Consider the following 23,914-nt stretch of genomic DNA (forward strand, 5'->3'; position numbering starts at 1 on the left):
GGGAGAGATGGTTGTATGAATTAGTCCCAAAACCAGGATTGCCTGCTTACTGAACAACTTTCCGCTGGTTCTCCATGAGGAAAGGCTGGTTCTAGAAGCTTCCTTCGCGGACATATCCTTGCTGAATGGAGTTGACAGTAAGGGGTTGATGAAAACATCCTGGTTGAGGATCCTGTCAGGAAAGGGAAAGGCTGAAACAAATAGGATAAATAGTTGCCTCAGTGCAAACCATACAGGAGGAAGAACAATTGCCTTGAAACTTACCAGTATCCCAGGCTATTTCTAATATAGGCATGAGGCACGTTCTTGTTGTCAAACCGCTGTGTTTAGAATTGCGAGTCAGGTGCGAAGAAGGACACATATGAAAAATGGAAAGAGGAATGCACTACCCACTTATACTCACAAATAGGATCCAAGCTGAGGCAAACTAGTCAGGAATGCCATCAAATGATATGAAATGCTTATCAGTGTCGCACTTTCTTTCAGGCTGAACCAATGTGGCTGCATTTTCCAGCCCACTGAAAGTCAAGTTTATGCAGTGAAAAGTGGCAAAGCTGCACACTGTGTGTCACTGCCAGCATGAGTAATTTGAGGACCTGCATTCTTAAAGAAAAGGGTGTGTGTGTGAGAGAGAGAATAAGATTTTCCTAATATTTTAGTTGCCAGTACTGCAAATTGTTTGGATAAGAAACCTTTGTTCTGTACATAATTCATGTTAGGAGATCTGTCACTGGCTCCTCGTTGGAATTTGAAGCAGTGAGCAATTTGAACTCCTGCTTTGCCTAACTCATTATAAATGTGCAAGTTCATTTTTGGGGGGAGCTGAATAAAATGGTTATGTAATTACATACTTCTCATAATTATTGAGTAATTATATACTTCTCATAATTACCAAGTAATCATTCTGCTATAACTAGAACTTAATGTTACAACTAATTATATAATTACTGTGTATTACTGTTGTTATCTAGGCATCAGAACCAAGTGTTGCTTTGTTGATAGCTTTTTATTGTAAGCATTTTAAAACAAAAATACTAATATTTGTTGTGTAGCTGAAAGTGGATCTTACATACTGAACATACCATGGAAAATAACACTTCTTGCAAGTGGGAAAAATGATTGTGTGAATGATTCATTGCATTTGTAATCTGTAAATGGGATAAAATGTTGCTCCTTTTAAAAAAGTTGTATAATTAAATGCAAGGGAATATAATACATGAAAATTGTTACTGGCATCCATCTGTCTTGGGAGACAGTGGAAGAGTGCACCTCAAGTGAAGTCAAATTGTTGGAGAGTTATAGCTCCTGATGTGGTTGTAGAGACTAACATGGAAGAGACGTTTTCAGTTGCAGCTGGGGCAGATGAAGGCAACCAGTTGTGCTGATACAGGTGTACTATAGCGTTGTTTCTTTGTGCTGCTCCCAGCAGTCATTCCTCCTCTGGTCACTGCTGTGGATACACAACCTGAATGATTGTCTCCAGGCACTGCAGTCATCTTTAAGGGATTCCCACATGGCAGGGTTAATGTTCATGGCCTTCATGTCATGTTTGCAGACACCTTTGCAATGCAGAGTTGATATGCCAATGGGTCTGGTGTTTGAAGCCAGCTCCATGTAGCGTTCGTCCTAAGGGATCCTGCCATCTTCCATTCTGTGGATATTACCAAGTCAGCATAGACAGGAGTCTACAAACAAGCTGGGAACATGTGGGCTTTGGAGAGCACATCTTTGTTTGAGACTCTGTCCTGCCATGTGATGCCCAAAAACTGATGCAGTGCATGTGGAAGGTGTTGAGGAGTTGCTCATGGGTGTGTGTAAGTTTCCCAAGGCTCGCTGCCATAAAGCAGTGCAAGCCTAGTAGACCTTCATCTTGGTATTTGTCATTAGCATAACATTCTCCCATACGCTTTTGGAGAGCTGAGCCATTGCCATCACTGCCTTGCCCAATACGCTTGTTGAGCTAAGCATTGATGAAGATGTTGCTGATTATGGTGGAGCCCAGGTAGACAAAATCGTCTACCACCTCAAGTATGTAGACACCATTGCTGATGCATTCAGTGCTGGGGACGTCCTGACATAGGCTGTTGGTCTATATCAAGCTGGTCTAAAATGCATAGCCTAGTCCAGGTTTAGCCAAAGTGATGCTCGCAAGATGTGATGGACTCAAACTTCCTCAGTCATCATGGCAAATTATCAAGGATGGTGAGAGCTGTAGTCCACAACTTCTGGAGGACACCATGTTAAAAAGGTAAAGGACCCCTGACAAGTCCAGCCGCGAACGACTCGGGTTGTGGCGCTCATCTTGCTTTACTGGCTGAGGGAGCCTACGTTTGTCCGCAGACAGTTTTTCTAGGTCATGTGGCCAGCATGACTAAGCTACTTCTGGCAAAACCAGAGCAGTGCATGGAAATGCTATTTACCTTCCTGCTGGAGTGGTACCTATTTACCTACTTGCACTTTGATGTGCTTTCGAACTGCTAGGTTGGCAGGAGCTGGGACCGAACAACGGGAGCTCACCCCATTGCAGGGATTCAAACTGCCGACCTTCCGATCGGCAAGTCCAAGGCTCAGTGGTTTACATCACAGCGCCACCATGTTAGCTGCTACTATAAAATATTTGCTTTCCTTCCCAGTTTTACATCATAAACGAGTTAAGTGTGTGTACTCTTCAGTGTACTCTTTAGCCATAATTAAATGCTTAATGAAGTTCTGGTTGTTGATATTCTATAGTATTTTCCTCAGATTTTAAAATAAGTCAGCCACCTTTGAATAAATAAAATAATCAACAACCAGGCACAATAAATTAGGTCTGCTGAATAAGAACAACCCAGTAACAGCAGAAAACACCAAAAAACCCTCATTTCCACTCTCTCAAACACCCTCTCACCTAGGCGATTAAACCCACCCCCTTCTACAGACTCTTGATACTGCGATTTTTCGGCCAGTAACACACCCACTTTATGGTTTTCACTTTCCCAGCCCTGTCTGCTATGACAATTGTTCTTTATGACTTATGGAGAGCCAGTGTGGTGTAGTGGTTAAGAGTGGTAGAGTCGTAATCTGGGGAACCGGGTTCGCGTCTCCGCTCCTCCACATGCAGCTGCTGGGTGACCTTGGGCTAGTCACACTTCTCTGAAGTCTCTCAGCCTCACTCAACTCACAGAGTGTTTGTTGTGGGGGAGGAAGGGAAAGGAGAATGTTAGCCGCTTTGAGGCTCCTTCAGGTAGTGATAAAGCGGGATATCAAATCCAAAACTCTTCTTACAGCTTTCTGTTAATGATCATGTGATTATTATTGAGAAATATTGTAACAATTTACGTTTATTTGTTTGTTTGTTTGTTTTTTAACATGGATGAGCTTTATCAGCCAGAGAAAGTTTTAGCTTTTTCTCTCTTTTTCTTCCAGCTATTGGCAATTATAATATTTTAAATGGGACAAAAATTTTGCATACCAGCAAAGAAGCAAATATCTGGGTTCCCATTGGAGGACTAATTCCGTTTTCAAACTACACAGTTCAGGTGAATGCTTCCAATAACCAAGGCTATGTGATGAGTGATCCTGTGATGACCACCACACCTCCTTCGGGTAAGTATGATGAAATGTTCTCCACCCACCCCATCACAAGTAAAGCACACAAACATTTTCAGAAGAGCAGTTTCTGGTCAAAATTAAATATTTGAAGGTAGGGTGCAGTTGTGCTGTCACTGCCCTCTCCGCCCCAATATGCACTATACATTTAAAGCAGCATCAGACCACTTTATAAACAGTCTTGGCTTCCCTCAAAGAATCCTGGGAAATGTAGTTTGTTAAGAGTGCTGAGAGCTGTTTGGAGACACCTATTCTCTTCACAGGGACACGGGTGATGCTGTGGGTTAAACCACAGAGCCTAGGACTTGCCGATCAGAAGGTCGGCGGTTCGAATCCCTGCGACGGGGTGAGCTCCCATTTCTTGGTCCCTGCTCCTGCCAACCTAGCAGTCCGAAAGCGCGTCAAAGTGCAAGTAGATAAATAGGTGCTGCTCCAGCGGGAAGGTAAACGACGTTTCTGTGTGCTGCTCTGGTTCGCCAGAAGCGGCTTAGTCATACTGGCCACATGACCCAGAAGCTGTACACCGGCTCCCTCAGCCTATAGAGCGAGATGAGCGCCGTGACCCCAGAGTCGGCCACGACTGGATCTAATGGTCAGGGGTCCCTTTACCCTTTACCTTTATTCTCTTCGCAGACCTAACAGTTCCTTGGGAAGAGAGATTGACTGTGGGGCTTGTAGCTCTGTGAGGGGAATGGGAGCCTGCTAACAACCCTCAGTGCCATCAATAAACTATACTTCCCAGGATCATTTGAGGGAAGCCATGAAGTGATATGCAACTGCTTTAAATGTGTAGTACAGAGCGGCTTTTATTTCCATCCTTCTGTTTAGGTAGGCAGTCACCAATCTTTTTGGAAACATGAGAAACTGTTTCAGGCGCCATCCAACCCACGCTGCAAGCAGACACAAACCACCCTTTGCACTGCAGACCTCTCCCAATATGGATGGGGCTGTGTTTTATTTCGTTTTTAAAGTTTCTTGGTCAGCTGCTAGCAGCCCAAACCTCGGCCGACCCTACCTACTTCCCTTCCTTGTTCCAGAATGGTGTTTGCAGTGTGAACTAGGTGGGCTTTGTGTGTGTGTGTGTGTGTGTGTGTGTGTGTGTCTGGCTGTGAATGAGAGGGTAGTGGTGCTTATGACACACAGAGAGAGACACACACAAAAAAGCAGAGCATCTTTAAAGATGGGCATATATTTAATATTTATGCCAACTTATTCTAGAAATTATGATATAGCTACTTTCATCATTTGATTGTTGTTGATTACAATTAGGAAACGTATAGCTTTGAAATGATCTTTTTTATGACCTTGTGGTACTTTAAAAGCAATACCTCATTGATTAAATAGGTTTTAGTTCATGCTTCCTTTTACTTAATGATCTGAAAACATATTATCCTGATTTACACATAAAATCATGCTGAAAAGCATGTGGCATTCACTAGACTATGTGTGTTTAAGTAGAATTAAATTAGCACTGGAAGTTATTAAAGAAATTTCCCATCCCGTTGTCCAGTGGACTGTGATTCGTACTGAAATGAATAATAAATGAACCAGCACATATGAGAAAAGCACTGATATATAGGACATTCTATAATCCATATTTACCTTGCCATTATGTTTTATTATAATAATTTTGTTTGAGTGCATTAACACTCTAGGCCCTAATGCCACATTTTAAAATGAAACAGTAAACTGCAGCACTCTGTCGCAACCGGTTGGTAAGAGGAATTTATCAGATTTGCAAGCTTAACTGAAGGTGATCTGAAGACTTTTGCTTAAAAGTCCAGCTTTGGAGGGCATTTGGGTATGCGCTGGTTCTCTTTTTGAAAGACAAGCATTCTTCACGCAGGCTTATCCTTTTAGCTGATCCTTTTAGCTCTGTTCCCAAACTAGTGCCATTGCATAACGCCACCAGCCAGGAATTGGCACACCTAACCAGGATGTTTACTTGATTTATAGGGTGAGGGGTGCCAAAAAGCACAAGAACACGGTTCATAGTGTTACATTGTGGACTTTGCTTACTGAATCAATATGTAGTGATTACAATATCATTTGCAGCCGTTGGGTCATCCAGAATTCTTCTTTGGTGGCCAAGTGTGGTGACTTCTGTGGCTGATATTCCTGACCCTTGTAGTTGCAGTGATGAATACAGGGACCTAACACATTCCTTTAGTATATATTTCCTCCAGTTATTTCAAATGACTGTTCTGCCTTTGATTCATTCAATCTTCCTCTACAACAGCTCTTGAAAGTGTGTTAGGGAGGTAATGATCCTTTCTTTATCTTAACTCTTTGTTTTGATCACAAAACACATCCTTTACACCAGAAGTATGAAATGTAGGAAATACGTTTATTTGCATGAGATGGCTGCTTACCAGATTGTTTCTATATTCTGGCTAACTTTGGTGTAGATTGGTATTGTGCAGTTTACTCCTGCTTTCTGCCACCACCACCCTGCCATTCTCTTAAAGGGCAGAAGCAGAACTGTAACAATCAATTACTATCCCCCCCCCAAAAAAAATATTGTTCACTTAATTGAAGGGCATGTGTAGAACTGTAGGCTACAAAACAGGGGTATGTGTATATTCTTTTCCAAAAGAAACTACCTTTTGTGGCTGTACTTACTTCGCTAAACCGTTTATTAGGCACTGCAAATATAGGCCATCATAAAATATCCATATAGAAAATTTTAAAATATATACAAATAAACAGCCATGCAAAAAATATGTAATAATATTTTCATTGGAGTTTCTTCCCTCTAAATAGTGCAATTCACCACTCTAAGAGATACTATTGATAAAAACTCAGCCACCCTTGCAGATTTTGTGGCTGTGTTCAGTGTTCTCTAGCAGGTGTTGAAATCACAAGGTTTCATATCAGTTAATGAAGAATGGGAATTGAGAAATATGTAAAGGTTTGAACTGAAAGCATGCATTAATTGCTAGGATTAATCCATTCATTTCCCTGTGATAAAATGGGAAATTGGTTTATTTATTTAATTTGAAGCAGGCTCCTGTGGAGTGAACTTGTTTTGAATATTTGGTGGATATCCCTTGATTTGGACAATAGCATATTTGACATGGTGTTTGAAAGAACAAATGATTTACCTGTGTAATCTAATCAAGAGAAATTATTATCCCAAATGTACTCTCAGCATAAAATCTATTGATTTGTTAATTACTGTAAGTTCACCAAAGGAAATGTAATTTATTGATATGAACAATAACAATTCTTGGCTAATAGTAATTTTTTGCAAAGTGTGAGTTTTTCTATTTGCAATAGTAAAAACAAACCAAAACACCAACATGATACTTTTAAATGTTGTTATTTTTAAAATAAAATCTTGGATAAAAATTAATTGTATAATTATATAGAAGGTTAATGGAAATTATTTGTACGTGACAACAAAATACAGCTGTTAAAAAGTGTAGCATTTTTAGACTCTGGATTAGTTCGGTTATTTAAAAGATTGCTATGTAATATTCTTTAAAATTTTAACATAGCAAGAAAGACATATTTTGAAGATTATTGCATAGTAATATTTTAAATAACTGAGAATAGTGTTTAGAGTCATATTTAAAAATATCTCTTTAAAATGGGGTTACATTTTTATCAACTATCCTCATTCTTTCAGCGCTGGTTCAAGAGTTCTTAGAAAATAATATAAAAAATAAAATAAAAACAAGATCCAAATGTGAATCCATAAATATGAAACTTTGTTGTGACCCTTCCCCTGTAGAGGTCTTGAGTTACTAATGGGGTTAAGAATTCAACTCTTAATGGGACTTGGTGCATTAGTGTTTTGTATGCATGGAATTTGGCATTTGGTTTAATAAGTGGTTGACATTGGTGATGTCCCTTAATTTGCTTAAATCTAATTGGCTCTTTTATCAGTCAAACCTGTATGGATTGGCAATTGATCAGAAAGGGTCAGCCATGACTGTGCATGTAGTTAAATGATGGAACCACCAGCTAAACTCAGTGTTGCATTATAATAAGCTGAAACCAGGAAAACAAATGATCTCAGAGTTGTAAAGCGAAAGAAAACAGAAGTTTTGCATGATGTTCAAGTTCAGAACAAAGGCATTATGGAGTGTATAAATTTTAAATACACTGCATTTGGCCTCAAGACTTTTTTTTCCAGAGGAACTGAAATCTTGTCTGGAACTGTCTTTGTTACATCAAAGAACTGCATAGAAAGCTAAAAGAGACAGAAGAAGCATAAAAGGGCATAGTTTAAAATGATTAGTGACAAATTTCATACTGCAGAGGTAGAAATAGTTTTCTTCTGAGCTCTCTTTTTCCCTAAAATGAATAAATTCATCCCATTAATCTTGTCCTAATATGTTTCAGGAGGAGTTGTGTGTGTGTGTGTGTGTGTGTGTGTGTGTGTGTGTGTCTGTCTGTCTGTGTGTGAAGCTCAGCAGAATAATCAGACGCTGGCATTCAAGCAATTTTGAAATTAACTCAAATAAATAGCAATTATGGTCTTTAAAATAGCATGAAGAAATTTATGAGAACATTATACATTCCATTATAGTTGTATTGTGGGATGGTTTCGTTGTTCAGTGAGAAAGACAAAGGAGGAGGGTGCGAGGAAGAACCTACTTCTTTGAAATGTATGTTGTGCTAGCTCAGTTCAGTAGGCAATAGAAGCACATGCCTAGGATGTCACAGTTCAAGTGGCACCAGGCTCCCCTGGAAAACTGTCAAAGTAGGAGCACATATGTATCCCCAGACCAGAATCCCCAGGGTTTTTTTGGAGGGGGAGTGAAGGGGGCAGCGTAAATGTTCTCTACCGTTTTCTGTCCTATTGACACTTGCTAGATCTGCAGTATATTATACATGGGGCTCCCTTTGGAGATGGTTTGGAAACTGCAGCTGGTGGAGAATTCAGCAGCCGGAGTCTGGACATATAACACCAACTCTGGCACAACTGCACTGGCTTCCACTTTGTTTCCAAGCAAAATTCAAGGTGCTGGTTTTGACCTATAAATCCCCTTGATCAGGAGTCCGGTGTGATCCCACTTACAATCCCCATTCCGACCTTCCTGCTCAGTTCAGGAAGGATATGTGTTGGGCTGGCTCTCCACTAAATAGGGCTTGAGTGTTAGATGTAGCCAGAATCCCTTAACTCCTGAGCTTCATGAAAGTGTTTTATCAACGCAACTTTATTTCATTCATTACATTTATATCCCCCCTCCTCCAATGAGATTAAGGTGGCACACATGGTTCTTCTTCACTCATTTTATCTTCTTCACAACCCTGTGATGTAGATTAGCTTGCGAGAAAGAGTGTGACCAGCTGAGCTTTCAAGTCTCCCCAGTCTGCAAGCTAACCACACCACCCTGACTCTTACTTTACAATGGGAGCATTTAAATTTCCCAGTATTAAATGCATGCAGATAGCAAGACATAATGCCTTACCCTTTAATATATTTCCACATATACATTCTGTATGACAGTTCAGGACTCAGAAGGAAAGACTTTATGTAGATGCAATAATAACAGCCTGCTTTCTCAAGAAAGTGTCATCTTAATAAACTGTCAGCAGAGGAAGACATCATGATTTTATTTTTAAAAAACAAAAACGCTGGATTAATGTATTTCTTATGCTGCTTGCATGGAGCTTGCTACAATGCAGAGGTTAGTCTTCTGATTAAAAAAAAATATTCAAGCAAAGTGAGCCAAATATCAACTTTTGAGGTACTAAGCATAGCAGAGGAAGCTTTGAAGCTTTCTTGCTTGCAATAGCCTCAGCAAGCCTCCAGCATAGACGTGGCTCCCTAACACATTTATGTACTCTCATGTGGGTTATATAGACCAAAAATGATAACAAAAAGGAATTCTCTTAAGTGCATCTTGAGGGCATGAATTGTGGGGTTTAGCGGAGAAGAGGGGATCAATCACTGATCCCACCCCCCACACTTTACCAGGGGATAAATAGTGGGATATTGTTCCTTAAGTATGATTTCCATAAGTGTTCTTTTTTCCTTTTGGCTTTTTTCCCATTTTCAAAGGCAGGCATTCTATAACTTTCAGGTTAAAACCAATCCTGTTTGAGATGAAGTAGTTTGAAATGAAATAGTAGAATAAAAAATGGAAAGAAGAAGACATCAAATGCTTGCTTAGACTTTTAGGATTTGCGTGCATGTGTATTGTAAGATTGTGGTTATATTGCAGCGGGTTTGCCATTCTTTTAGCATTGGATTTTGACTTCTTTATAAGCATGCTCTGGTCATTACAGATGCTCTTTTGGTATCCTTTTGTGGGGCTTAGTCTAGAGTTCAGCTGCATTTTTTTTACAGCTTTCTGATCCTCACAATGCATACAGGCAGGATGGTACTGGACCCTGGTTGTCCACATATGTGTCAGAGATCAACGTAGGCTGCTGCCTCACACTGGCAAAAGGAGGATCCTGGCAGAAAAGCAGCTGAGACTTTTGCTTTGTTCCTACTTGCTCACAACACTGCTGAAACAAGAAGGCTTGAAGTTGTCCTTTTGACATGGCTTAAGTGCTGGAGGAGACTCTTGAGAGTCCCATGGACTGCAAGAAGATCAAACCTATCCATTCTTAAGGAAATCAGCCCTGAGTGCTCACTGGAAGGACAGATCCTGAAGCTGAGACTCCAATACTTTGGCCACCTCATGAGAAGAGAAGACTCCCTGGAAAAGACCCTGATGTGGGGAAAGATGGAGGGCACAAGGAGAAGGAGACGACAGAGGATGAGGTGGTTGGACAGTGTTCTCGAAGCTACCAGCATGAGTTTGACCAAACTGTGGGAGGCAGTGGAAGACAGGAGTGCCTGGCGTGCTCTGGTCCAAGGGGTCACGAAGAGTCGGACACGACCAAACGACTAAACAACAACACAAAGTGAGCTATCTTCATTATGGGGAGGAGGGTATAATGTTTCACCCCAAAAGATGTAGTAGTTTTACTCAGTACCTTCCAAGTGAGTGGCCTGTGATATTCTGTTTAGACATTGGAACCTTGGCTTCACATCCATTCTTTGTTGGAACGCTTGAGTTGCAAGAAGGACACCAGCCTAAGAACACAGGAAGCTGCCTTATACTAAGACCATTAGTCCATCGTTTTCAGTATTGTCTACACTGGCAGGCAACAGCTTTCCTGGATTTCAGACAGGGTTCTCTCCAAGCCCTACCGGGAGTTGCCAGAGATTGGACCTGGGACGGCCTGCATGCAAAGTAGAAGTTCTACCACTATTGGCACTTCCCCAAACTGTACTCCAAAACTGTGCTCACTTTAGAATCCAAAGTGCGTATCCTGAAAACAATTGTGTTTTAAGTCACATCAGTTGTGATTTCACTATAAGCATAGTGTAATCATTGGATATTATAACCATGAAGTGAAAATAGTACACTAGACTATTGAAAAAATATCCTTGTTTGGATCAATTGATAGACTTGAACTCTTCATTCCTCATTTAATAATAATAATATTAATAATATTAAACAACAACACCAACACTGAATGACCTCTCAAGATCTGAAACGAAATGAAAATAAATAGTAGCTTAGGTCTGTTTTAGTGAGGAAAAACATGAACCTGCTTTACGTGTTCCTTGCCCCGCTATGAGACATGTTCTCTGTGTTTGGTATGGACGGCTTTTTAAATTTCTTAAGAACCATCAAGTGATGAAGGAAAGAGGTTTCTGATAATGATACTTTTCATCTCTTAATGTATCCTCCCTTATGTAACCAGAGTTGGCTATAATGCTTTGTCTTTTACTTTGACATGTAGGACAAAACCCAGCCAAGCTGTTTTGAGTTTTTGCTAAATGACATAGTGCATCAAAAAAAACTTTAAAAAAAAACTTGGGCTAGCCAATTTCAAACAGCCACGCAATAATTCACTTGCAAGAAAAATACTAAAGGATAGTTGCTAAAAATGAGGACATTAGCATAAAAACATTGATGGCAAGTATTAAAGGTACATGCAGCAACTGAAACATTACCCTTAATTTGAGAAGCACGGTGCATTTTGTATTAAATCTATATTGCCATTCAGCACTCTGGGTTTTCTTTGTAGAGGCCAAGTAGGGCAGTTACTCTGACAGTGGAGATAAGACCATGGTATCAAATCGAAAATTTGTAGGTATTGTCAAAATACAAAAACCAAAATAAGCACAACTTTGGTAATATGTCAGTCTTCCTCCCTAGGTATTGCGTGAGCTGCTGTGATGTCAGAGAGACCATAGCTGGGCAACACAGAATCTGTTCTCAAATGTAATCTTAGGATATCCTGTTAATTGCATGTATCATGCCAGCTGTGTTATGTGTGGTGTAGTGGATCGAGAAATGGACTTTGACCATGATTCCTAGGTTCACGATGCTTACAAAGTGAACTTGAGCCAGTCACACATTCAGGTGTGCAGTTTTGCGTTGTTGATTTGTACATCTTCATCATTGACTTGCAGTGCCTTCCAGGAGCTATGATGGGTACAATGTCTGTGGCCCCTGGACAGAGATGCCCTGGTCTCAGTCCACCCTACCTTACAGGGTGGATTTGAGAATGACATGCACACCATCATGAGTCCCTTAGAGCAATGCACTAATTAAATAAACAGTGATTGGTGGTTTCTTGACTAGTTCCTTTTTTCAGCCCGATTGCTATGCCCACTTTTTATGCCTCTTCATGCACTGTTATTGAGAGAATAAACATAATGAGAGAAAGAAACACCCCTGAATATGTTGTTTTGCTCTTTGTGGACCTGACTATATTACTTTGTGTCTAAATGTAAAGAAAGCTCCCGACAGTCGTGATGTATTAAATTATAACTGAGAACTAATTCAAGGATCAAAGATGCTCTTTGGGAGAGATCACTTTACTGGTAGGAAAAATCATTACCTTTTTCCCAGGCTCATATATTTGTACTATATGTCTTGGAAATATCATTCCTCACAGTTTCTGAATCTTGATGTTTAATTTAACACAAAGGTCTTTGAGCAGCTCAATGGGAGGCTTTTGCTGGCAGAGTCTCATAGAAGAAAATTGAAATGTACATGTTTTTTCTCATGTATCAAAGAAGTGCAAGAATCTAAACTGACATTTTACATCAAATGAATTATGAACTGTGTACTGTGTACCTAAGGGAACAACAAGCAAATTAGATTTTTGTTAAGGGGGGAAGAGAAGCCAAAATAATAAAAAATAGGTTTTAGCTGAACCTGACATGCAATGCAGTATTCTTTGTACACTAGAGAATATAGATTTCTTCAAAGAGCCAATACTTTGAATTCTTTAGACATATTGTGAACAAGACAACGAGTCAGTTCTGGTATGCTGCAGCTGGAACATTGAACTTTGCTACTATTGCTTCTTCATTGGTTTTGACTCATGATTGTGCTGGAATGCTTATGTTGACATGTTATGCTATTAATTTAGTCGGCCACAGCAGGTCCACTGGATCAGTTCTTAAACCAACCAAAATGCAACATAAGTAGCTCTCTGCCTTTCTTGGGCGCAAGGCCTGTTCAGTGTTCCTGGCTCTGGGATGGTTTCATAAGATCTTGTGGGACCATCAGAGTTTCCGTGAGATCTCAAATGAGCATCCCTAGCCTTCCAGAGCCCTTGATCCTGAGCTGTATGAGGCTTTATAGGTTGAAAGAGATGTAGGGTAGAAACCTTGATTATTTTTATAAATGCATGAAAAGGGAAGTCATTCCAGATTTCTGAGCTTTCCAAGCCTCTTGTCCTCTTTTTCTTGCTATGTTGGGAAGATAAAGCTGTTTAACATATGACTACCGAATTATATATGCATGTGTGTGGTGATTGAATTATTCTTGAAGCTATGTGTCCTTAACAAGAGGTCAATAATACATGACAGCCTACAAAGCAACTATAGGTACCAATGGCTGTGAAAAGGAATTTATTCATTCATAGATTTAGATTAGTATGTGATATCCATTTGTTTGTTTATTCCTTGTTTTGGTAGCTCATTATTCTATGACAGTTATTGGCTGGGTATCTTTTTAAACAGCATGACATATACCGGTAATTGGCTTTCCTGGACAGCAATAGATTCCATCTAGTGTCTCCCTGACATGTATTTATAATCATTAATCAGTCAACTAATTGCTTATTGGCATTCTTTTATTCTTTGCATAGTTTTAGCAGAAGTTCAGCTTGAGGATGATAAACTTGCAAAGATACTTGTAAAGATGATTTACGTGTGTTCCTTTTAACTGTCCCTTTAAAGCAGTGGCAAGATGTTGTTCAGCTACAACTCCTGTCACCCCAGACCCCACTCCAGGCCCAGATATTGGGCCTTGCTGGTTGGTGCTGATGGGAGTTGGAGTCCAGTAAACATCTTGAGGGTCACAGACTCCTTATCCTTAGCGTGGAGTGTGAGCCAATTGGCTAAGCAATGCGAGTGGGTCAGACCCTGTGACTAGGCAAAACTTTAACTAACACCAGAGTTCAAATTACAAAAACAGAGTTATTTAAATATTTTTAAGAGAGCTGAAGAAATAAGCTATTTTAAAAGAAAGAAAACATATTCATTGAGATCTAAGGGAGACTTGGTTACTAAACAAAATTTCGTTAGCAGATATGAAGGCATTCAAAGGAAAGATAAGCAGCAAACCCACCCTTTTTAATCTCTGGAGATTCTGCAAAGGGTTGCCCAGTAAGAAGAGGCTCAACCAAACAGGAAGCCAGCTGCCTTTGACACCCCCGGGGTTCATTATGTAGAAAGAGGGTCCAGTGAGGTGGGATAAGAGATATTAATGGAACCAGCCCCCTCTTGGTTTTTTCCAGGTTGCAGGGGGAGGTGTGAGGTCAGTACTTTGGATGTGACTTAATCTTTATCTTGGTTAATGTCATGAAGAGTTTCTGAGCCCAGGCTGCTGTTCAAAACATCTGGGTTGGCGAAGGCTATCTTCAAGAGACAGAGATGGGTGGAGGCTTTTTGATATAGGGTGCAATTCAGTTTTGTAATACTTTTCATTCTTGTGCTTCTTCTTTGTAATTACACCATGCCATTTCACCATGCTAATTGAGCATTTACTGGACAAGATGTGTTGATTCAGTAAGTTACTGGTGGAGTGGTTGCCCCTTGAGGGCTATATTAAACCTTGAGCAGAGCATTTTGAGTAGCATTGCTTGTTAGAGCCAATATATCACCCTGATAGGTACATGGCTCTTCTGTTAAGAATGTGGCAGAGAAATTATTGCTGTCTTCTAATTATTGCTTAGATACTAAGCAATTCCTTGGAGGAGAAGTTGGGACTAAAGAGATGAAAGAGGAAAATGTTTCCTGAAACACTCCTATTATTAAATATATGTGAAATGCTTTATTTTTGAATAATCAGTGGGCATTTGATATATGGGTGCAGATGATTAGTTGCTTGGGAAGTTTAATGATCACCATGTGAACAGTTTCACAGAACACCTTTTTTTATTATTGCTCAACAAGAGACTCCACAGAAGTGCTTTGATCCTTTTGAGTGCAATTTTGTATTTTTTATGTTTTCAGAAATTATGTGTAAATTATATGTAACTCTTAATGCAATAGGACTATCCCACATTGACCAGCATGTAAACAAAACCTCTGTAGTCCATACTTAACTCTGCTTGGATTTACATGGAAATAAATTGCCTTTAATGGAAGGATTTGAAGTTTTTTTTTATTGCAGTTTCCCAAATATGTTGTCAGATTTGGAGTAGGGCTGGAGTCTGACTTATATTGCTGTGCCCAACATTTTAAATGGTATGTTGCGTGATTTGTATTGCTTATAGTTCTAAGTGTTGGATCGTATTTTGCATTCTTAATACATTTGTAAAATGCCCAGAATATTTAGTTGATGGATAAGAAAGAAAGAAAGAAAGAAAGAAAGAAAGAAAGAAAGAAAGAAAGAAAGAAAGAAATAGATAGATAGATAGATAGATAGATAGATAGATAGATAGATAGATAGATAGATGATAGATAGATAGATAGATAGATAGATAGATGATAGATAGATAGATAGAAAGGTGACTTGAACCTGTGGATTGCCAACTCCCTTTCTGTTTGAGAGTGTTTCATCTTAAATCCTGTTGGTGTTCGGGGAATAGCATGATAATGGAATTGCAATGGAAAGCCTATAGTACAATAGTGCAATAATGAAGAGGGGGGAAGAAGATGTTGAATTAAATGGACCATGCTTACATTGCTTTTGATCCTCAGAAACAGGTTTTGTTTGTTTGTTTTAGTGCATGGAGCATTTTGATTCCATCCAGCATATGTTCTCCACATTTTTCTCTGCTCTAATTCATCCATGTTTTTCGACAGCTCCAGATGGCATGTTGCCTCCAAGGCTTTCATCTGCCACACCGACCAGTCTTCAGGTTGTCTGGTCTACACCAGTTCGCAACAATGCTCCAGGCTTACCCAGCTACCGACTCCAAATGAGGCCTAAGCACTCCCCAGAAGATAGACTAGAGTAAGCAAATAATAAAATCTATTCAACATAGTGAAGAAATGTAAAATGATCTGCAGAGTAGCATTTCTGTACATATGTAATGTGTCCCACCTTCATTTTGTTTCCTATTTTCTTTTTTTAAATGTATTTTTCCCTTTAGATTGCTTTCTGAACCTTCAGCTTCATTAACCCATTTAGTCACAGAACTGCAGCCGTACACATCATATGAAATGAGGGTTATCGCCTGCAATGGATACGGTGATACATACAGCAACTGGACTCTAATGATTACAGCAGAGGACAGTAAGTAGTTTGTGGAACTGCAGAGTGCATTTCTGCTTAAGTAAATGCCCACAAATACAGCATATAAGACATAATCATATCTGATTTAATGATAATAGCATTTTTCAAGATTCATCACTCAGCGCTCTTAAGCAGGTTAAGACCACAATCCTAAACACACTTATCCAGTGGTGAAATCAATGGAATATTGAAAAGCCAGATAAACATACATTAATTGCAGAAATTTGCTCCTATAATTTTGTTCGGGTGATCATACTGATCTGCAGCAAATGTGTTGTTTCTTAAAAAATTACTTTGGCTTTTCATTTATCTAATTTTAAACCTTGAAGTTCTGTTGGAAGCAGTATTTTTTGGGGGGACACTTGGGATGGCGGCAACACTTGGTGGGAACAGGATGTTGGAGTAGATGAGCCCTTAGCCTAATAATCTATCATTGCTCTTCTTATGTACCACCAAGAGCTACTCAGACCCTGGTGCCTGAAGCTATTGTTTGTTTGCTTTTAATGCACATAGAAATGAAAGTCGGATGCAGGAAAGCTGCATCCTTGATGGAATCTGCATCCAATGTTTGCCTTGTTTTGTGATAAAGCCAGACCTAGGTGGAATCTACACACCTATAAAAAAACACTGCACAAATGCTTTTTAAAAAAGTGTTTTGAAAAATACATTGAATTTGGCATAGTTCACTGTTGCCATCTAGTGTCACACTTGCAGGTTGCATTTTATAACACATTTAAAATGTTTTATTTGCAGCCGAGTAGCTGAGTCCCAAGATGGATTTCACACTTTCCTCACCCCTAACCAGTGTCTTTAACATGTAGAAAGCCAATGAATAAAGCTTTTTCAGCATGGCAATGCATCTTTACCTGCTGTATTCAGTCTGCTAAGCAGCTCTTTAAATACAAGAACTCTGCCAGAAGGCACATTTGGGTGTGGGACTTCTTTATTACTTTAACTATTTCCCGTAACCTTAGAACCAGCAGTTGGTTAGAACTGATAACACTTCCTGAACAACTCCCCATTTTGGTTGTATTTATGATACCACCACTGAGATATCCTCTAAAACTGGTATATTGTGATGTGTTTTCCTCACCCTCCGAAAACATGCAACTCTCATTGCGTTTAATATTTAATATTCTCTTTCTATTGCCCGCTATATGTGTTTGGACTCTACTGTCCCCACGGGTGTCCATGAGAGGTTAATTGGCTACCCCACTTCACCCCAGTCTGTACCAGTAAGTAAGTAAACACTCGTTTCTAGTCAGGTGATTAGAAAAGGTTAATGATAATTTTGTACCATTCTTTAGAAAGTAGAGACTGAACTTTTGAAGCAGATGAGCAAAATAGCCTCCCATAAAAGATAATTTAATTTGCCAAAATGAAACTACCTTCCAGTATTAATGCTGTAATGAAATGGCTTGAAGAATGAATCAAAGACATTAAGGGAAGTCATATGCCCCTCCCCCCTCCACTCATCGTATTCTGTAGTTCGCTCTATAAACAATTCCTTCTGAGTAAAAAGAGTTTATTATTTTATTTTCAGCATTGGCAGGCTAAGCTGTGTTGCTGTCATCCTCTTGCAGTCTTCCTTCCAGTGACAACCACATTGACAACATGTTATATTCCACATTGATTTTACAGTTAAGGAGCTGATTGTGATATATAGAGATTTTAAGAATTCAGCTGAGAGGCTGACTTTTGCCTTTTATCATTCCATTAAAATTTTATAACCATCTTTTTCATGTCATTTCACCCATGAATTCTTACTTTAGAAAGTGATAGCTACTGCTGTGAGCATAACTTTTTCTCATGTTCAGAGCTTTTTATTGTATTAGCAAACTACCCCAATTATAGTTAATACTTGTGTTTTACATAATTGTGCTGACCCTTTCAGCCAAGCAGGACCATGCTAGTTGGTGTGTGTGTGTGTGTGTGTGTGTGTGTGTGTGTGTGTGTGTGTTAAAAATGATTCTGCTTGTCACTTAAATGGGAAGTACTCTGCAAGAGTCTTGGGTACCACGATTTAACACTTCTCTATCCAGAGGGGCCAATTAAACAGCTCTCCAAAGTCTTGTTTGAATTGAGTGAGTTTTAAAGGTCTGCCTTTTTAAAGAGCTGCAGAGAGAGCATATGGAAAGACATCCCTTTAAAAAAAAAAGTGGGGGGGGGGAGAGTAGAAAATTGAAGTTAAGCATCTCTTCTCATATGTTATAGCAGATAATGTTAAGAGGGCTATGTCTAAACTCTGCAGGGGTTTGTAACACAAGTTCATCTCATTATCCCAAATGTTTCACCTATAATGCCAGCAATGTACTCAGTAGGGATGAAAGGCTTATTCCTCTTATCGCAAGGGAGAACAAACTGCTTGATTATTTTCCTCCTGCAGATACCCACAGTTTGATTTTTCAGATATATGTATAATTAGAAAAATTGCTGATGACCAGCCCTGAAAAAATCTTCAAAGAGCTTTGCATTTATTTAAGATGCATATCCAAAAGTCACCATGCCTTTTATTTAATATGCCTTAAATGTGGCATTTCCCCCCTCCTGTGTTATTATCATCCTAAAAAAAAAATGTAGCTTCAACAATATTAAATCTATATACCTTTGCTGGCACTGTAAACATTCAAAATACCATTCTCCCACCCTCCCAGTTATGAATATAAAAGTTCAAATTCTGATTTAAATTAAATGAGTGCCAAAATTGGTTGGGTTTCAGTAGCGCACTGAATCTGTTGTGCATTTTGTTTGTTCTATAGTCTTTTGAAATGTGAAATAACCCTGAAATAAAATATCACTTTTTAAGGCTGTTGCAGATCAGTTCCCATTTAAGTGACAATCAGAATCAGAGCAACTTCTTTATATAAAATTTATAAGCATGAGTAAAAGTGCAACTGGTACCAGGAACAGAACTTAGGGTGATTTATCAGCAATTAAACAGACCTCCTTCAACAATGCTTCATGCCAAAATTATTGTTCTTTCTTCCTTATACTCTCATCATATTTTGTTTAATAATGGCCCAAACTGGCTTTTCTTCCTCCTGTATACTAACAAGCACTATTAATATGCTTTCAGTGGGCAGTAAATAGTGGCTGCATGTGGAATATCTCCTGGTTCTAATATGATACGGAACGTAACTCAATCATTGACACTCAATTAAAAAAATGTGAGCCCTTTTGATTCTCTGAAACTTTTAAAAAAGCCTTCAACAAACCAAAAGCTGTTTTAAACAATTACTGTACCCAAGTATATCTTTTTTAAAGATTTTCAATAAAATCTAATGTTCACAGAAAATGTCATAAATGTCAAAATTGCTGTGGGCAGAATAGGTGGATATAGTATTTTCTTGATCTGCTGTAGCAATTTATAGATTTCAGGACGTGGTTTATAAGAATGCTAAATGTTCTGGAATTACAGCTGTTACTGATCAGTGATTGAGCCAGATTTGTGTTATTGCACTATGTTCTTGCTTGTACCTAGAGAGCAGTAAAGCCTCAATATAATAAAAAGCACCTGCATTTTAAATGAAATTTCAATTGAAAAACTTAACAACCCTTCAAATTGCAGAATTTAACGCAGCCCAGTAAAGCTTAAATAACACTTTGCCTCCACAGGCTGAGGGTTTTTGCATTCAAGGTGACTTGATTGTGTCGCATGGCGAAATTATTTACAATTAAGGGATTTCTCTGGAGGGGGCTGCAGAGTATTTGCTGTTCCACAACACCTATGCAGGCATATGGTCGGTCTTTTTCAGTATTCATGGAGGCTCCTGAACCTTTATGATAATTGAATCAGTTAGAGTGCTGAGTGGAGCAAGCATAAAACCTGTTAACCTAAAGGTCAGATCTGTGCATTGTTTATTTATCAGTAGGTGAAAGAGCTAAATCGGCAGCTTCTGTCACAGTCACAGTAAAAAATCACCTGTAATATTAACAGGGAGTAGATAAATTGCAAAAAAGGGATTAGAATGATAAACAGAAGAGAGCAAAATATTGCATATATAATGAGAGTTGCAGCAGTGGCTTTTACTGGGCTATAAAATGCATAGGCTTGTTAAGACAGCCTTATGGGGGTAATTAGGAGAATGCTCTAGAAAAATGGTAACAGAAGCTAGAACCGTGGTTCTAAATGGCCTTCGCAGTTCTGAATTGCCTTCGCAAGAATTTAGTTGCCAACACAGTAACACTCCACTATTGATGGTTAGGTATGTGCATTGGTGAGGCAGTTTTGTGTAGTGGGTAGAGTGCTGGACAGTGGACACTTAAGTTCATTGGTCCGATTGGCTGTTAAGTTCACTAGCTCGCTTTTGGCAAGTCATTATCTCTTGCCTAACACATGTCCCAGCACTTTTGCTAGTTTAAGGCCATTAGATGATACCTGACAGATCAAACCAAAGGTTGTCCAGGGGTGGACAACATTGGTTGTACCATTAGACAGAGTGAGGACTCTGGCAGCAGTTGCCTGGGTGAGGAAAGTGATGAAGTGCCCCAGAAAAACTGGGACAGCCCTTTTTTTTTTTTTTTTTTGTATGATAGCATAGCAGCCATTTTGGGTGCTATGATCTTGAATGATTTCTCACCGAGTTCTCACTCTGAAAAAGCACTTTTTCTGGAGCCACAATCCTGGGTGGCACTGCCAAAGTGTGCTCTTGGGCACCTAAAAAAGTGCATCTTTTGGGCTCTGTGACCTTGCTCAGGTAATGTGAATCATGCAAGAGCACAGCCAGGAAGATGCACACTCCAGTTTGGGGACTCAGCATGTTGGAGTGTATGGGTATCAAAAGACAGAGCTATTGTAACATGGATTCTGATCTGTCCCCTTTAAGCTAATCTGCTCCCCTCATGTTCAGTGAGGCGTATTGTCCCTTCACCAGTGTTGAAGTAAAATTCAAATGCCAGTCCAATCAACTTTTTTGCATGGAATGGCCAAGGCAGGTTTGTGTGTCTTGTTCTTTGTTTCAGACATCAAATTATCCTGAACTAGCCCTTGGTGTAGGGCACCTTTTTCAGCCTAGTTATTAATCACCCTTTTTCTCATTTTGTGTTACAGAACCAGGTCCTATGGATCCACCACTTCTATTGAATGTTAAATCCAGAGAAGCAACTATCTCCTGGCAGCATCCATCAAAGCCAAATGGCATCATCACCCACTACAACATTTACCCAAATGGCCAGTTGCACACTACTATTCCAGGAACCAGATCTAAATTCACTGTACATTCCTTGCGCCCTTTCACAGTTTATCACTTTCAAGTAGAAGGTTGTACTTCCAAAGGATGCTCTCTTTCCCCTGAGACAGTGCCCATAAAGACCCTTCCAGATGCACCTGAAGATATCCCCGCTCCAGAGCTCTATTCGGACACACCGACGTCTGTACTAATATCATGGCAGCCGCCTCTTCATCCAAATGGGCAGGTGGAAAACTTTATAATAGAAAGGAGAGTGAAGGGAACGGAACAAATATCCACAGTTGCTACCTTGCCCTTCAATTATTCAAGGAGTTTCCTGGACCAGAGTGCTGCCCTTAGCCCTTGGGTGGAATATGAATACAGATTATTGGCAAGTACTTTCAAAGGAGGCATTAATAGTAGTGCATGGGCAGAAGTTATCACTAGGCCCTCGAGACCTGCGGGCATCCAACCTCCCGAGGTGCAAGCATTGGGACCAGATATCGCACAGGTTTGTTGAGTTTCATTTTTGTGAATGCCATTGCACATTATCACTAAAATCACCAGAGGTAAATTCTAGCTTATGTTTAGAGAGTTTACTGCACTGCATACAGTGTACTGTGTACAAGAGTAGCTTCCATAGACCTGCACCAGGACCTGCATACTGTCTCATACCACAGCTACCTTTCCTTGACTTTTTAGTGTTTTCTGGTGGTCACAAAGATAGCCCATGTGGTCTCCATGTCTCCCTAATCGGTTTCATTCCAGCTAGTCATTCCCATATTCCCTATCCCAGACATACCGATGGGTCTGAGACCCTGGGCATAACTGCTACCTTATTTCATGTGTAGCCACCATGGCAGGAGTGGGGGGATTTGTGTCCCTCCTGATGCTGTTGGGATACAGCTCCCCCATGCCTGACTACTAGCCATGCTTGCTGGGGCTGATGCGAGTCCAACATCTAGAGGGACCCAGGTTCCTTGAACATGCCTTATCGTATACACCACACACTTATTAATTGACTGAGGTTCTGTGGTTTAGTAAATTTTTTTTTAATCCCAAATCAGCAGAAATCCAGCCTGCTCCTTATTAACTGAGAGTATGGTCATTTATGCCTTCATGGGGACTCTGTTATTTCAGTTAGAATCAGGGTGGACTGTGTGCTACTTTCTTGTGTACGGATCATCAGCCCCTGCAGTTGGTTGGTAGTATAAAACCTCTGGGTTGTTCAGGCTGCTGAGTGTATTTCAATGCCTTGCCTTCTGCCTTCACCTGGTATCTTCTGCATGCAGCACTTCAGGTTCCCTCCTTAGATTTTCTAGCACTTCGCTATTTCCTAGTTTCAGATTCTCGAGCTTCCAGATCAGGGCTGCAAGTGGGAGAGCACCCTCCAAGCCTGTTTTAGATATGGCTATTGTTTGCCCTTGCTGGACTCTGCCAGGGCTGCTCTGCTGAAACTTCTCTTTGGTATTTGTCCGTAAAAGGTAAAGGGTAAAGGGACCCCTGACCATTAGGTCCAGTCGTGGCTGACTCTGGGGTTGCAGTGCTCATCTCGCTTTATTGGCCAAGGGAGCCGGCGTACAGCTTCCGAGTCATGTGGCCAGCATGACTAAGCCGGTTCTGGCGAACCAGAGCAGCACACGGAAACGCTGTTTACCTTCCCGCCGGAGCGGTACCTATTTATCTACTTGCACTTTGATGTGCTTTCGAACTGCTAGGTTGGCAGGAGCAGGGACCAAGCAACGGGAGCTCACCCCGTTGTGGGGATTCGAACCGCCGACCTTCTGATCGGCAAGTCCTAGGCTCTGTGCTTTAACCCACAGTGCCACCCGTGTCCCGGCATTTGTCCATACTCAGCTTTAAAAAGGTAAAGGGAACCCTGACCATTAGGCCCAGTCGTGGACGACTCTGGGGTTGCAACGCTCATCTCACCTTACTGGCCGAGGGAGCCGGCGTACAGCTTCCGGATCATGTGGCCAGCATGACTAAGCCGCTTCTGGCGAACCAGAGCAGCGCACGGAAATGCTGTTTACCTTCCCGCCGGAGTGGTATCTATTTATCTACTTGCACTTTGATGTGCTTTTGAACTGGTAGGTTGGCAGGAGCAGGGACCGAGCAACAGGAGCTCACCCCGTTGTGGGGATTCGAACCGCCGACCTTCTGATCGGCAAGTCCTAGGCTCTGTGGTTTAACCCACAGTGCCACCCGCGTCCCGGCATTTGTCCGTACTCAGCTTTAAAAAGGTAAAGGGACCCCTGACCATTAGGTCCAGTCGTGACCGACTCTGGGGTTGCGGCGCTCATCTCGCTTTATTGGCCGAGGGAGCCAGCGTACAGTTTCCGGGTCTCAGCGTCCCCCAAATTCAGTGAGATGCCACTTCTATACCAGGAAAAAGTCAGGGGTAGGGAACCTGTGGCTCTCCAGATATTGCCATCC

At 40.5% G+C, this 23,914-nt stretch overlaps 1 protein-coding gene across 5 annotated transcripts in view; it reads left to right on the forward strand.

Moving 5' to 3' along the window:
- Positions 1-23,914, forward strand: part of USH2A (usherin) — a 457,494-nt gene that overhangs the window by 266,832 nt on the left and 166,748 nt on the right. For all 5 annotated transcript variants that reach the window (XM_081185934.1, XM_081185935.1, XM_081185936.1 and 2 more), the window contains exons 38-41: positions 3,406-3,585; positions 15,878-16,028; positions 16,168-16,310; positions 21,361-21,989. In XM_081185934.1, coding sequence (XP_081042060.1) covers positions 3,406-3,585; positions 15,878-16,028; positions 16,168-16,310; positions 21,361-21,989 — 1,103 coding nt within the window. The remainder of the gene's footprint in view (positions 1-3,405; positions 3,586-15,877; positions 16,029-16,167; positions 16,311-21,360; positions 21,990-23,914) is intronic.

Source organism: Podarcis bocagei, assembly GCF_964188305.1.
Source record: "Podarcis bocagei genome assembly, chromosome: 3".
NCBI classification, from domain to species: Eukaryota; Metazoa; Chordata; class Lepidosauria; order Squamata; family Lacertidae; genus Podarcis; species Podarcis bocagei.